We start from the raw sequence: 16872 nt of genomic DNA on the forward strand, positions 1-16872 counted from the left end.
CACTATTTCTCTGTAGCAGCGCCAAATTTTTTGAATAAAATGTTTATCTTTATTATGCTTTTTTGGTTTCTATATAATGTTAATACGTTAATCAAAACGCTTTACCATTATAATGATATATATATATATATATATATATATATATATATATATATATAATTAAATATAACATTTTAATATTAAAAAGTAATAATAAATTTTTGGTATAAATATTTGTTCATTTAGTTGGTGCATTTACCTCATATCATAATTTTTATACAGAAAACAAATTTTTTGTCCTTTTATTTATGATATTTTCCTTAAAGAAGTACATAAATACATTGTACACGAAGAATAAATAATCGGGTCTGCACAAGACAAAACATGTGTATCTATCGAAAGAAGTTTTATTCAACATGACAGGACGATCGGCGCGATGGAAATAAGCAGGCAAAGACATGACGCGTCGCGTGGCGTCGCGTCGCGTCGCACCACTTTGGCGTCAGGGCTCAGGCGCCATCGTCCCCTTCCATGCCGCAGTTCTTTCCGTCGACAAATCACACGTATACTATTTTTCGCTACTTACTTACACAGGCGCGGCGTAGCGTTGGCCGTTCGGATATATTCTTTAATGTTTCTGATTTCTCGATATTTTTTATTTCTTGCGAAAGGGAAATACAATTTCGATTTCTCGATAATTTTCGAGAAATGTCGAGAATGTTAAAATTGTATAAATTAAAGAATAATAAACAAATTGCAATAAATTTGTTTATTTATTTATTTTTATTCATTAACTTCACTAATTTTTTTATATACACCTAACTTATATGAATTAAATAAATATATTTAGTAATTAAAAAATAAAACATATTAATACGTTGAAACTCAAGAAATTTTCTGTAAAATATTTTCATCTTGTAATATAAAAAACATTTATGTTCTCTAATAGAATATAAAAAATTAAGATAACAATAAATGACAAATACACTTAAATTTAATTTTGTTTATAAAAAAATTATTGCTGATTATTTTTTTTTAGTTTTTTTAGAAACATGAAGCATTTTTGTTGTTGCTTCTGCTAATCGAGATCTTTTTTTGTGACAAAATCATTAGTAATTGAAAATTTTTGCTTACATGGAAGTCAATTTAATTGTAAACAATACATCAAAAAGTTGTTGCAAATTGTGCAATTTTTTCTTTCTAGGACAAAATATTAACCAATGAAACAGAATATATCGAGAAGCATTTACTTGAATTATTCTCAAGAAATTATCATTTCTTGAGAAATGTAAAATTAAAATCTCTAATTTTTCTTAAGAATGTTTCGAGAAAAACTTTTCAAGGAACTACATGCTCCTATGTACTGCTTACATCGCTAACTTGAGTAACAGCGCGCCATTGCTTTTTGAAAGAGTAATCAAATTCCGATACATTGTATTAAACCAATTATCTCGGTACACAAAATGTGATCGTGTAATGAATTTTTCGTCCCCCGAATTTTGAAAACTCTCGGTCCGAATCGAATGACAAGTGAGCCGAATGATAAAACGTGCTTTTGACATAAAGCGCAGAAAAAATATCTACAAAATAGATATGTAAATACGCAAGGATAGAGGGAAAAGCAAGGTAGGCGACGCGCGACGTGAAATGAGTGTTTGCCAGCATTACCCACGTCCACGCATCGCACAGTGCTGCACAGTCGATGGTAGCGGTACAGCGACGCGCAGCTTTTCATTAAAAACCATTCGAAGCAAAAGCTCTTAAGCGCTGGGTATCCGCCGCCGAACACGGTCCGAGTCCGAAGTGGCCGACGCGGCGACGACGACGACGACGGCTGGCGGCTGGCGGCTGGCGGCTGACGCCTGACGCCTGGCGGCTGGCGGCTGGCGACTGGCGGCTGGCGCGACTAGTCGGCTCGAACGAGTGAATCAGTCAGCCGCCGAATACCATCGGAATAGCGTGTTGTCCACGCTCCTCCGCTGTTTTATCCTCGTGTGCTTCGCCGCGTTTCGCGATCGCCGCGTCTTCGCGCGTTATGCGCGCCGCGATAATCGGCCGCCGTCGATTCTGACGACTCGACAACGATGACGATTTTGACGCTCTAAATTCGGAGCAAAACACATGCCCGATTTTTGGAAATCCATCGTTCTGACGACAAACACGAGGCCGTGGACGACGCCGGCTCCTTGGCATCGACTAGCGGCGCCGGGAGAAAAGGGAGAGACTCGTCACGTGGTGGACGGTATCTTGAGTCTCGAGATCGAATCGACATGAAGCCGAGCTGTTCGATCGCGTTCGGGATGTTGCCGCGCGATCTATTCGCTGTCGCGATGCTGACAATAGGTCTCGTTGTCGTTGTCACTAGCGGTGCGCCTACAAATTTAGATTCGGAGGATTACGAGATGTTCACTGACAACGAAGGGCGATCCATTAGTCACAAAGGTAACGTGTCTTTCATCTCCTTATCTAAGCAAACGAAGTGAGCACTACTTTATAAACTACTGTATATTATACTACACTACTTTGTTTAATTCAACGAGAATGTGCATATCGAGAGCAAAAACACGAGCACAAATAACCGAGATTGTCAAATTATTTGTTATTCTTTTTCTCAACATTTAGAAACATTTTTAGATAGAATCGCATACAGAAAAATTTTAGCATTATTTTATTTTAAATTATATTGTATAGTGTACATTATTTATATTGTGTTATAAGTCTAAACCTAATCATTTAAATCATTAATTCTAAATGTAATTATTATGACATATAGCAAACTACTCTATTAAAAAAGGGGTCAAGTCGATAATCGAACTGTTGAAATAATATTGTTATTGTTTTTCCGCGTTAATTGGTTCTCTTGCTGCATTGTTTTTGTAAGCGACTGTCACAGCGGAATCAGCAAATAATAATTTGTACAGATGTTGCAATTTATTTTTATAAAGTAAAAAGTAAAAAATTAAATAGTGTATCTGTGATGTCTAGTCTTTAAAAAAAATGATGCTTAAAATATGTACATACTTTTATAATTCTAGAGGAGAAAAGGCGGTTATATGTGCGGACTAGATGTGAGGTTATGGAGTTCACGATATTTCATTGTGTCGAGTTTTAGAAATAATCATCTAAATTACTTTTTTACTATTTAAACCTTATAACATGGTCACTGGCTATGGTTATTGTGTTGTTATAAAAACTGCATTTCAATATTGCAGGTAGCCGAAAGTTTTATAAATGTGTATTTTTTACGTTATTTTGAGAAATATATCGGGTATTCCATTTTTAACTTTAATGTAACTTGACGGACTTGATATAGCTCTAATTCAAATGACGTAATTGAATGTAATGTTTGACGTGTCTTTTTAATGTGTATGTACATACATTTAATGGGTAAAGTTATATTGCCTGCGTTTAGGATTATGGACCACCTTGAATTTGAATTCCATAATCCCTTCGAATGTAGTTTGCTAATTATTACAATATTAGTTAATAAATAAAATAAAAGTATAACCAAATTACAACAAATAATGTATATTTGTTGATACTATTTCATATCACCCCACAAGTTCCATAATTACAATTTTATTTCCTTTCTTAGTAAATTGTTAATTATATTAATTATGTATATATCCAAAGAACTGCTTATAACATGATTGGTAGACAAAAATTGAAATAGCTTAATGTGGCCAGTAATTATAGGAATATATCAAAGAGTAGAATAGTAGTCGACAAACTGACAATATTTTATTGTAAATCACAGTCTCACAATGTTTTGACCATAGGATTTGGTTCTTTTCAAGTGCATTAATTATTTACAAAAATAAAATATTCGCAAGACAACAACTGTTCATAAGCTCGTGCCAACGATTTCATAAAGTATTGCTTATTTTGAACCTGACTGGCTACTTTATTAAATCAATATGTTAAGACGACGTTTTGACCCTTGTTTTGGGTCCTTATCAAGTGTAATCTATAATTGTAAAAACATAATGTATAAACTAAAATATAATATCTATCTAATTTCTTATAAATCTAATGTGACGAATATAAAAGTACTTTGACTGATGCAGTTTTAAAATTATAGTAGATAAAAGAGGGACATGCAGACGAGACAGAAATAAACAAAAATTTTTTAACGAACTACTTTCAATGTAATATTAAATATCCTAATACATAGAAACTTCTTGCAACCATCTCGTTTGTCATGAATTATGCAAGTAAATTATAAGCCTGAAGCTAAAATTACATTTCTTTAAAATAATTCCTATCCTCTTATAAAATAGCCATGTAACCCTAAAGTTGCCTGCTAATCGCGATTGCAATGTTGCCGCTTTATTCCGATCGCGATTGGCTGTCTCGCGCTTGACTCGCTTCGTGTGCGAGAGTCGTGGTTTGACAGTTTAGTCGAGAGTAGCTGTCATTGAATTTTGACAGCTATCATGTGAATATGCATATTGATGTGCACGTAACAAATCGGTTATGTGCATATTATTGCACATTTCTTTTAAAAGAGATTAATGAGAGAGGGAGAGGGAAGAAATAAAAAAACTTTCAGGTAATAATAAAAAAAGAAATAACATCAAATATAATTTATAATTAAAATAAAAATTTAATTTAAAATATTACATTCTAACAGTCAGCGTCTTCTCTACATATTTGACAGAGCATGAATTTTTTTGGAAAGAAAGAAGGAAAGAAAAGAGGTGAGAGAGAGAGATGAGGAGAAAGAAGAAATAAGAAGAAAAACATCAGGTAATATAGTAAAATAAAGAATAACATTAAAATTTAATATAACTTATAATTACATCAGGTAATAGTAAAATAAAGAATAACATTAAAATTTAATATAACTTATTATTTAAAATATATTTTAACAGTTCGCGTGTTTTACGTATCTGACAGAACATACATTTTATTAGAAATAGAAAAGGAAAGGAAACATATTACAGACAAAGAAAGAGAGAGAGAGAGAGAGAGAGAGAGAGAGAGAGAGAGAGAGAGAGAGAGTAAGGGAGAATTAAATAACTTAGAAAATGAAACAGCGATTTTGTGAAGAAACAGCGATATTGAAAAGAAGGAACAGAAAGAGTTAAAAAAAAAACAAAAAAAAGAACAAAGAAATAAGAGAAAAATCAGGTAATAATGAAATAGAAAGTAACATTAAAATGTAATATAATTAATAATTTAAGTAATAATTTAATTTGAAATAATATATTTTAACCGTTTGCGTATTTTATGTATTAGAGAGAGGAAAAAAGTGAGAGAAAGAGAGAGAGAGAGAGAGAGAGAGAGAGAGAGAGAGAGGAAAGAAATAAGAAGGTAAAATATCGGGTAAAATTATTAATTGTTTGTTATAAAAAAAAGGGAAATAGAATAAGGAATATTATTAATTTGATATTTTGCGTACTTTTCGTATTTTACAGTTTTCAGAAAGAGAGCAAGAAAGAGATGAGAGAGAGAGAGAGAGAGAAAAGGAGAAAGAGAAAAAGAGACAGGCAAAAGAAAGAAATGAGAAAGAAAATATCAGGTGATAATAAAATAAGGAATAACGTTAAAATATAGATAATTTATAATAGGCAATTTTTGGCGATTGTTTGGTACATGTACCAAGGTTGATATTGGTAGGGGTGGAGCTTATCTTGATACGATGTACCACTACCATATACCACTATGAACGCTAAAACGGACTGGTTCTTTTCTCTTTTTTCATACCGCAGATTTGGAAAAAACTATTTTACTTCGTTGCAAGGTATAGCTGGTATCAACCAGAAATGTATCAAAATGGTTAGCCACGCCTTAACCAAAAAGTACCAAACACGCGAAAACGCTCTGGTACATATTGGTACACTTTGGTACATGTATCAAACGATCGCCAAAAATCGCCTAATATAAATAAAAATTTAATTTAAAATAATACATTTAACAGTTCGTGTACTTTACGTATCTAACAGAGCATAAATTTTATCAGAAAAGGAAAGAGATTAAAAAGAATGAAGGGAGAAAGAGAGAGAGAGAGAGAGAGAGAGAGAGAGAGAGAGAGAGAGTAAGGGAGAAAGAATTTAAAAAGAGAAGCAGCAATATTCGTAGAAAGAAGGAACAGAAAGAGAGTGAAAAAAAGGAAGACAAAGAGAAAAAAGAGTGTAAGAAAGGAGAAACATCAAGTAATAGTAAAATAAAAAATAACATTAAAATATGATATAATTAATAATTTAAATAAAAATTTAATTTAAAATAATATATTTTAACAGTTTGCATATGACAGAGCATTAATTTTTTCAGAAAAAGGGATGGAAAAGAAAGAGATTAGAGAGAAAAAGAAAATGGGAGTGAAAAGGAAAAAATAAGAAGGTAAAATATCAGGTTAAATTATTAATCGTTTGAATATTATTTATTTAATGTAGTTGGCAGCCCGCAATTATATATGTTATTGGCTATTTTTTTATATTATTTTTTTGGCTATATTACTTTTTTGGCTTATTATTTTTTTGCGCGCGCGTGCGTGTGTAAAATTATGTAAATTTATAAATAATTACATAGTATTATATAAAATATTTTATTAAAAATTATTATTTACTTAATTTTTTTAACTTTTTTTATAAATACATACATACATATGTGTGTGTGTTTATAAAAAATTAAGTTTAAAAAAATTAAGTAAATAATAATTTTTAATAAAATATGCTTTTATATGATATTATGCAATTATTTATAAAATTACACTTACACGTTTTTTATTCAAAATTGCAGAAGATAAAGGATAGATTAAAGAAAGGGAAAAAGATAAAGAAAGATAAAGATAAAGGTATTTACATTTAAAAAATGGAGGGAGAAAAAAGGAAGAAAGACGAGGTATATAATAATTATTTAAAAAGCTGTTGCGTTATTTTTTTTTATAAAATAGCATGTTATCTGATATTTCCCCTCATTACTTTTTTTCTTACAATCTTTTCTTCCCTTTCTCATTCTCTTTTGCACTCTATATTTGTTCCCTCTATCTACAGAAGTCATTGTTTCACCTAATTATATTTTAATATAATTTGCCTATTTTGCTTATATATTTTACACACCCCATCTATCTATTTATCTGTCTATCTATTTACCCATATCTTTCATTTACTTTTATAAAAATTAAAAAATTAAAATTTTATGTTAAAAAAGATTTAAAAGTTTAAAGATAAATTTAAAAGAAATATATTTATAAACATAATTATACAGACATGATGTGCAATGAGCAAAATTGCGCGCATAGAAAAAGTGTCCGCATTTGGTTTTTAAAGGGTTAAAATAATATAATATATTAAATATATTATATAATTCTTTTTCAATATAAAATTATAATTTTATTTTATCAATATGTTTTTATCATAATTTGTTTTTTAATAAAGTTTAATAATATAGCAAATAATTAATAATATAGGGGAGAAGGTGGTAATATGGCCATCCATTTATATTTTATTTAATAACTTTGTTAATAATTAATATTTTGAGTTGAAATTTTATGATTATATTTATCAAAATATTGCTCATTAGATTTTCAATTCAAAGTTATAAAATATTTATCATATTATATATTATTTATAAAAATGTAACGATACTGCAAAATAGGCCGAAAAGAAATGGGAGGATAAATATGGCTACCACAAAAATAAATGTAAAAAAATTGGTTTTGTTTAAAAATGCCACAGTATTTTGTTAGAAACATATATTTATATAAAATAAGATGTTATATCGAAACAGATGATTTTTATTCACATTTAATGGAAATTAAATAAAAATAATTTTAAATCTAAAGAACTCTATTATATAAAAAATTTTAAAAAAAATGAACAGCCTTAAATTAAACCTTTAATCGATTTATAGAGAAATTTTGTTGAAATGGAGATCTCGAAAGTGACTATTACTAGCACACTTAGATGGCCATATTGACAACATCCTATATCATCGTTCAATTTTGTATAACTCGAAATATATACAGCCGAATAAAGAGTTAAATAATAAAAAAGTTCCCAAGTGTACATACATTTGGATGATAATGCGGTTAAGTTTAAAAAGAATGAGAAAGTATGTGTAATTAAATGTTAAAATGTACCTTAAAAAATTTTCGAAATCTTTAAAAGTAAAAATACTTTATAATAAATGTTGACTGTTGTGCTTTGTCATATTAGCATCTTTATATAACAGTAGGCTACTAAACAAATGATATCATGAATAATTATTAAAATTCGTCAGCTAATAATGGAGTTAATATGGGTAGCCATATTATGTCCACGTTGGCTATATTACCATTTTCTCCTCTACTATATTAAATGTGTATCTAATACATTATATATATTGTAAAAGTCTTTTCCAATATAAAATTATAATTATTTTATTTTATTAATGTAATTTATGTTTTTTAAGTTTAGAAATATAGTAAATATTATTCCAATATAAAATATAAAATTATAATTATTATTTTATTTTATAAATTTGTTTTTTATTAAAAATTTAATAATATAGTATAATATATATTTAAGGTGGTTCTCAAAAAAAATTATTTTTTTAGAAATTTTTTGAAAATTGAACTATATCTTAATGAGACTATGATGCATGCAAAAAAACTGAAAAAATTATGAAAAAATCTATGAAATATTTTGTAAAATATTTATTTTATTTTAATAATATTATGCATAAAATAAGAAAAAGAATCAATTGATACAAAAAACCACAAAACTGTTTTTACAATAAACATGATATTAATAATTATATTTTTTATATAAATATGATTTTTTAAAAATAACTATGTATATTTTTGACATTATTACCTGGTTTTATATTTGTTTTTCTTCTTTTTCTCCCTTCCTCTTTCTCTCTCTCTCTCTCTCTCTTTATCTATATATTTTTTAAAAAGCACGACATTGTTTACTGTATAATACAGAACATTTTATATAAATTATGAAATATTTTGTGAAATATTCATTTTTTATTATTTTATTTTAATAATATGCACAAAATAAGAAAAAGAATTTAAAAACCATGACATTTTGTGCATATAAATATTTGTTAGAATAGCATGCTTTTTTATAAAAAACAGTTATGTGGTCTTTTTATACCAATAGATTGTTCTTATATTATTTTATACATAATATTATTACAATAAAATGATAAAAAATGAATATTTTACGAAATATTTTATAGTTTAGTTTTTTGCATAACAAGAAATATTTTATAAAAATTATAAAATATTTCGTAAATTATTCATTTTTTCTCGTTTTATTGTAATAATATTATGCATAAAATAATAAGAAGAATCTATTGGCATAAAAAGACAACATAACTGTTTTTTACAAAAAAGCATAATATTTCAACAAATATTTATATGCACAAAATAATTTTTTGTGAAAACAGCTATATGGTTTTCTTATATTAATTAATTTTTTTTTATTTTGTGCATAATATAAATTATAAAAATAAAATGATAAAAAATGAATATTTTAGAAAATATTTTATAATTTGTATGTTGCAAAATGTTTCTTATTATACAGAACTAAGCTATGAAATATTTTGTAAAATATTTACTTTTTGATTATTTTATCTCAATATTTTTATGCACAAAATAATGAAGGAAATTATTTATTATATAAAGAAAAGAAAATTAAAAGATAGTAAAAAAAATTTTAAAAAATAAAGAAAGTAGTTTTATGTTAATAATATTATGCACAAAATAATAAAAAGAATCTATTGGTATAAAAAGATTACATAACTGTTTTTTTACTAAAAAAACATGATATTGTGTACTAAATACCTATATGCACAAAAAGATGAGAAAAATTATTTTTTATAAAGAAAATAAAATCTAAAAGAACAGTAAAATAAAGGTGAACATAAAAGTCTATTATAGTTTTTGGACATCTCCAATAATAAGCGAGATATGAATTTTTTAATTTGTACGAATGAGAGCGCACCGAAAGAAGTGCAGGAGCTCGATTCTTGAATTCATTCGCAAAAGAAACGTATTTACAAATTCTGAACTTATAGAAAAGTTAGAAATTTATTGGCTGTTGTATGGCTTTTAACCAATAAACTTGCAACTTTTCTGTTTAAAAGGGTATTTGCGCATACGTTTCTCTTGCGAATAAATTCAAGAATCGAGCCTCTGAGCCACTTCAGCTATAGCACGGCTCATTGTGTCAAGCATTGGCTGCCGGTTCGAGCGGCTTAGCGCTGCTTTCGGTGCGCTCTTATTTGTTCAATTTAAAAAATTATTATTTTGGCTATTATTGGAGATATCCAAAAACTATAGTAGATTTTTATGTTCACCTTAATCTCGTCTATCTTTCTATTAAGTATTGCATACATTATACGAGACACCGTGTATATAGGGCGTTTTCTGTAAATGGAGACCTCTCTCTGCCCAGAATATACTTCAATATTAAAAAAGCAGCAAGTGCGCAAATTATAGCTAAAAACGTCTATTTTTAAATGTCGTTTGGTATTTTTTGAAAAATTTAGTACAAGATACCAATATGGTGTCAAATTGAGACTATTTTCCCTCATTTATGAACAGAATATTTGAACAAAATATCAAGACACAATATATAGACTTTAAAATGCGTTTTCAGAGTAGCTGAAAATTTCTAGATACTCATTTTAGTTAAAATATTATTTTTTGATACTTCGATCGAATATTCTGCGTGTAACTCACTGATTTTAGTTATAATTTGTTCGAAACTGATGAACAATTATTGCAAACGTATAATATTACAAATTTAAAAATCAGAAATTTTCGAGCTAACTACAAAGGGTTTCAAAATATAGATTATAATATAGCTGAACAATCTAATAGTAATGTGTCTACAACTGGTAATCAACAATCATTTGTATTAAAAAAATACACAAAAAGAAAATGTAACAAATAATATGGCTGGACTATCTAATAATAATTTGTTCGGAACTGATGAACAATTATTGCAAACATATAATATTACAAATTTAAAAATTAGAAATTTTCGAGCTAACTACAAAGGGTTTTAAAATACAGATTATCATAATTTAAGTCAACATTATGTAGAAAAAATGGAAGTCGAGTGTCAATATTGTAGAGGGAAACATTTTCACGCTGAAAAAGTTCACAATAAAGATAACTCATTCAAAGATAGTTGTAATCATGGAAAAGTTATATTGGAACCTTTACCAACATTTTTTAATGAACTACAACAATTATTTTTGGGAAATCATAAAAAATCTAATAAGTTTTTTTAAAAACCTAAGAAGTTACAATGGTGCATTTTCTTTTGCATCTTTTAATGCTAATTTGGTTAATTTTAATGCATAAAAACGAGGACCTTATTGTTTCAAAATTCAAGGTTAAATTTATTACCAAATTAATACTGCATTATATCCTGCTATAAATGAGCAATCAAGTTATGGACAGCTTTTTATTCTTGACGCTAACGAAGCTACAGAATGCCGTTTAAATGTAAATACAAATCTTCATGAAGAGTTATTGCGTACATTAGATGACATTATTCGTAATAATAATATACTTGTTCAATCATATCAAATGATGCACGAAGAAGTACTTAATCAAAAAAGTTTAGGTTTAAATATACCTAATTTAAAAATAGGATTTTTAAATAAAAAAACAGGCATTGATCGTGGAAGATATAATGTTCAAAAAATTAATAAAGTTGCTGCAATATTTTCAACTACTGCAGATGGAAATATTCCTGATTATTATGTTACAATTAGAAACAAATGTGATAAAACTTTAAAATACGTTAGTATGGATCCAAACGTTGAACCTTGGATTTATCCAATGTATTATCCATATGGTACACAAGGTTGGCATGATAATATTAAACAAATCGGATGGAAAACGTGTAACTAGATCCATGTATGTTCAATACCGAATGGCTGTATGTAATAATGTCAATGTTTTTTTAATAGGTAAACGGCTATTTCAACAATGGCTTGTTGATAGCTATGTAAAAACAGAAAAAGATAGAATTAATTGGTGTAAAGAAAATCAAAAACATTTGAGAGTGGAAAAGCACCAAGGACTGATTGACTATTTAGAAAAAAAGTGGCTGATACTAATGTTTATATTGGACGTGTAATAATACTTCCTTCTACATTTATTGGTTCACCTAGAAATATGATGCAAAATTATCAAGATGCGATGACTATTGTTCGCAAATATGGTAAACCAGATATTTTTATTACAATGACTTGTAATCCAAATTGGCTTGAAATTAAAGAAAATTTGCTTCCAAATCAACAACCTAATGATAGACCTGATATTTGCGCTAGAATTTTTGATATAAAAAAAATAATTTGATAGATTTGATTGTTCGACAGAAATTTTTTGGTGAAGTAAAAGCATTTGTTTATGTAATCGAATTTCAGAAACGCGGTTTGCCGCACATACATATGTTAATAACTATGAAACAAAATTGCAAAATTACTAATTTGGAAACTGTTGATAAATATATTTCTGCTGAAATTCCCGATCCTGCTATTGATAAAAATTTACATGAAATTGTCAAGAAGAATGTGATTCATGGACCATATGGTGATTGGTGTATGATAAGTGGAAAATGTTCAAAACATTTTCCAAAATCCTTTCACGAAGAAACAACTATGGATGAAAATGGTTATCCACAATATCGTCGAAGAGACACTGGCATTTTGTATGAGAAACCCGAAGAATTTGTAGTAGATAATCGGTTTGTTCCTTATTGTCCCATATTATCACAAATTTTTAATTGTCATATTAATGTTGAAGTTGTTTCAAGTATTAAGTCAGTAAAGTATTTATACAAATATATTTACAAAGGTCACGATGCAGCATCTGTAGTTATAGAACAAGATGTGAATAATGTAGAAATTGTTTATGACGAAATCAAAGATTTTATTGAAGCACGCTATGTAGGACCAGTTGAAGCTTACTGGCGTTTGTAGGTAAAACATTACAAGAGAAGAGTCATGCTATTATTCGTCTATCTGTACATTTGCCAAATGAACAGATTATACAAATATATTTACAAAGGTCACGATGCAGCATCTGTAGTTATAGAACAAGATGTGAATAATGTAGAAATTGTTCATGACGAAATCAAAGATTTTATTGAAGCACGCTATGTAGGACCAGTTGAAGCTTACTGGCGTTTGTAGGTAAAACATTACAAGAGAAGAGTCATGCTATTATTCGTCTATCTGTACATTTGCCAAATGAACAGAATGTTATTATATCTAATAAATCAAATTAACAAGATTTACAATCTGCTTTAGATCGTATAACAATGTTAATGGATTATTTTAAATAAAATAAACGAAATGTTGATGCACGTCAGTATGTATATACAGATATACCTTTATATTTTGTATTTAAAAAGGTAACATTTAACGGAAAACAAATTTATCGTTGGAAAAAACGTCAATGTCATTTTAACTATATTGGACGCATGTACTCAGTTAGCCCAACTGAAATCGAATTATTTTATTTACGTATTCTTTTATTGAATGTCAAAGGAGCAACATGCTATAATGACTTAAAAACAGTCAATGGTGAATTACATCAAACGTTTACTTCTTCATGTTTAGCTTTAGGCTTAATTGAAGATAATGAAGAATAGAAATGTGCAATGAACGAAGCTTCTATTTGGATGATGCCAAGACAACTTAGGTTACTTTTTGTTCGAATATTAATACATTGCCAACCAGGGCATTCAAAAGAATTGTGGGATGAATTTCAAGTTGCAATGTCAGAAGATTACATACGACAATTTGGACGAGTCACTGGGATAAGAAAAGCTTATATTCAAATTGGTCAATTACTTTGCAAAGAAGATTGGGAACTTTCACAATTTCCAGAAATGGAACAAATAACGATTGAATATGAAAAAGAACATGCCAAACAATTGGAAAAAGAAGTCTTACTTGGTCAACAACAATACAGTCAGTTAAATCATGACCAAAAAATAATTGTTGATTATGTTTTAACTCTTTTAGAAAAAACTGATGGTCAACAATTAAAATGTTTATACATTGACGGTTTATACATTGACGGTTTATACATTACCTGGAGATTCAGGTAAAATTTTTGTTTATACAACATTATATTATATTACTATTTACTCAAGTCTCAAAACAAAGTTGTTAGTACAATGGCTTTCACTGGTTTCGCTGCAACGTTACTACCGAATGGAAAAACAACACATAAAACTTTAGGTTTGCCCATGCCTCTTTTTGCTGACTCAACATCGAATATAAAAATTCAATCAAAAGAAGCTGAATGTTTGAAGAAAACAGATGTTTTTATTTGGGATGAAGCACCAATGGCACCGCGATATGCTCTTGAAGTGATGGATCACCTTTTGCAAGATTTAATGCAAAATAATCTAAAATTTGGTGATAAAATTGTTATTCTTGGTGGGGATTTCAGACAATTATTGCCAGTACAACAAAACGTTACACGGTCTGAAATTGTAAATTTGTCAATTAAATTTAGCTCATTATGGCAACATTTCAAAATCTTTTCATTAACGGAAAATATGCGTATTTTACGACATGAACAAGAATTTGCTAATTTTTTATTAGATTTGGGAAATGGTACTTTGAATGATCAATTTAATAATATTGAAGTTCTACTGAGATGTGTAGCAGATTTGAACGCAAATATAGTAAAAGATACATACGAAGAAATATTTAAACACTATCAGTATAGACTTACAGCAAAACGTGCTATACTTTCTGCACGAAATGTTGATGTGGAGGAACTAAACAAACAAGTTGTAAATTTACTTGACGAATCAACAGAAAGAGTGTATACAAGTATAGACACTACAGAAACTATTAACGATATTCATGATATTAATAAAACTATTTTAACAGAATATTTGAGTACTTTAAATCCAGCGATTCTTCCACCTCATAAACTTCGATTAAAAAAATACACGATTATCATGTTGATTAGAAATCTAAACATCAGCGAAGGTTTATATAATGGAACAACATTGTTAATTTTAGAGTTAAGAAACAATTTGTTAAAATGCGAAATTTTAACTGGTGATAAAAAAGGGGAAATAGTTTTTTTAAATCGCATAACTTTATATTGTGAAAACGTTTATTCATTTGTGATGAAAAGAAGACAATTTCCGATAAAAATAGCTTTTGCTATGACAATAAATAAATCACAAGGACAAACATTTGACAAAATTGCAATTGATTTAAGAAAAGATATTTTTAATCATGATCAACTTTATATGGCATTTTCACGAGTTAGATCTTGGAAATCATTGAAAATTGATTTAGGACAAAAAAGACAAAATAGATTAATAAAAAATTATGTATATACAGAAATGTTTCAATAAGAATGTCTTTAATTGATTTTACAATATAAAACATAATTGCTATTATACTAATAAATTTTATATAAATATATTTAAAATAAATACAAATAAAAATAAATTTAAATTAATACTTTATAAAGTAATATTTTTTAATATATTTATTGTTTGATAGCATCCTGTGATGAACAATATATTTTGAGAATGGATTATTCAATATGACCATATTAACATGACTTTGAGGATGTACTATCTGCAATAAGATCATTTGTCGTGAAAAATAAAAACAATTATTTTTTATAATAACAAAAAATTAAAATGTTAAAATTTTGCAACATTTCAAAGTAATAAATTACAATTTAATATTTTACATGAATACTATAATGAAAAAACTTTATGTATATACACATAACTCAGTGAAAAAGAGAGAGGTTCAATGGCGCACAGTACAATTAGACACGTTGCAATTGCTCACCGTGCTATTAGACACGAAACATTGTGCATTGTTCAATTGCGCACAGTTTGTTTGGAAACAGTTCATTTGGACACAGTTCCCTTGGACACAGTTCCTTTGGACACCGTTCGATTGAACTTCGTTCGATTGGACACAGTTCGATTGGACACAATTTGATTGGACACAGTTCGATTGGACACAGTTTGATTGGACACAGTTCGATTGCTCACCGTTCGATTGCTCACCGTTTGATTGCGCACTGTTCAATTGCGCACCATTCAATGGCACACCATTCAATGGCACACTGTTCAATTACACCCCGTTCAGTTGCACACCGTTAAATTGCACACTGTTCAATTGCACACAGTTCAATTGAACACATGTCAATTGCGCACATGTCAATTGCACACAGTTCAATCAAACGCATATTAAATATTCATATATTATGGCTACGTTTGCAATGTGTGCATAGGTTAGCGACTTGGACGGGGCGGGTGCAGGAGGGGGGCCGAAGGCCTCCCCTTGCATCACCCCCCCCCGCGCGCGCGCGCGTGTGTGTGTGTGTGTGTGTGTGTGTGTGTGTGTGTGTGTGTGTGTAAAGCATTCACTGCACCACATGGGTTTGCGACTTAAATGGTGTACGATTAGACGGTGTGCAATTGACATGTGCGCAATTGAACGGTGTGCCATTGAACGGTGCGCAATTGAACGGTGCGCAATTGAACTGTGTCCAATCGAACGGTGTCCAATCGAACTGTGTCCAATTGAACTGTGTCCAATTGAACTGTGTCCAAACAAACTGTGCGCAATTGAACGATGTGTAATATTTCGTGTCTAATAGCACAGTGGGCAATTGCAACGTGTCCAATTGTACTGTGCGCAAATGAAGGCCTCTCAGTGAAAAATAACTCAGTGATGTCAAATTGATATCAAATTAAGGGAAAATTGATATAAATTGCATTTATTAAATCAAATTGATGTCGATTTGATGGTTATTTCTCACTGAGTTAGAAAGATAAACAGATACAAACAAAAACAAGAAAGATATGAAAAAATAATATGAGCAAAATATAATAGAGTATACAAAGAAATAAAAATAGATGAGAAGTCTTT

At 29.1% G+C, this 16872-nt stretch overlaps 2 protein-coding genes across 2 annotated transcripts in view; both read left to right on the top strand.

Annotated features, from left to right (window-relative positions):
* The first annotated feature begins 1003 nt into the window (after positions 1–1003).
* Positions 1004–16872, top strand: part of LOC105839071 (BMP and activin membrane-bound inhibitor homolog) — a 121666-nt gene continuing 105797 nt past the window's right edge. Inside the window, exon 1 of the mRNA XM_036283585.1 lies at positions 1004–2421. Within this exon, the coding sequence (XP_036139478.1) occupies positions 2250–2421 (172 nt within the window). The 5' untranslated portion in view covers positions 1004–2249. The remainder of the gene's footprint in view (positions 2422–16872) is intronic.
* LOC118644630 (ATP-dependent DNA helicase pif1-like) lies at positions 9648–15368 on the top strand. The gene is made up of 2 exons (XM_036283584.1): positions 9648–12158; positions 12364–15368. Exon 2 carries the CDS (start codon positions 14124–14126, stop codon positions 15327–15329), a length of 1206 nt encoding a protein of 401 aa, XP_036139477.1. The 5' UTR covers positions 9648–12158; positions 12364–14123; the 3' UTR covers positions 15330–15368.

Source organism: Monomorium pharaonis, chromosome 2 (genome assembly GCF_013373865.1).
Source record: "Monomorium pharaonis isolate MP-MQ-018 chromosome 2, ASM1337386v2, whole genome shotgun sequence".
NCBI lineage: Eukaryota > Metazoa > Arthropoda > Insecta > Hymenoptera > Formicidae > Monomorium > Monomorium pharaonis.

Bases quoted from the DNA above. Each gene is read 5' to 3' on its own strand.
- LOC118644630 (XM_036283584.1), top strand. From the start codon at position 14,124: ATGGCTTTCACTGGTTTCGCTGCAACGTTACTACCGAATGGAAAAACA.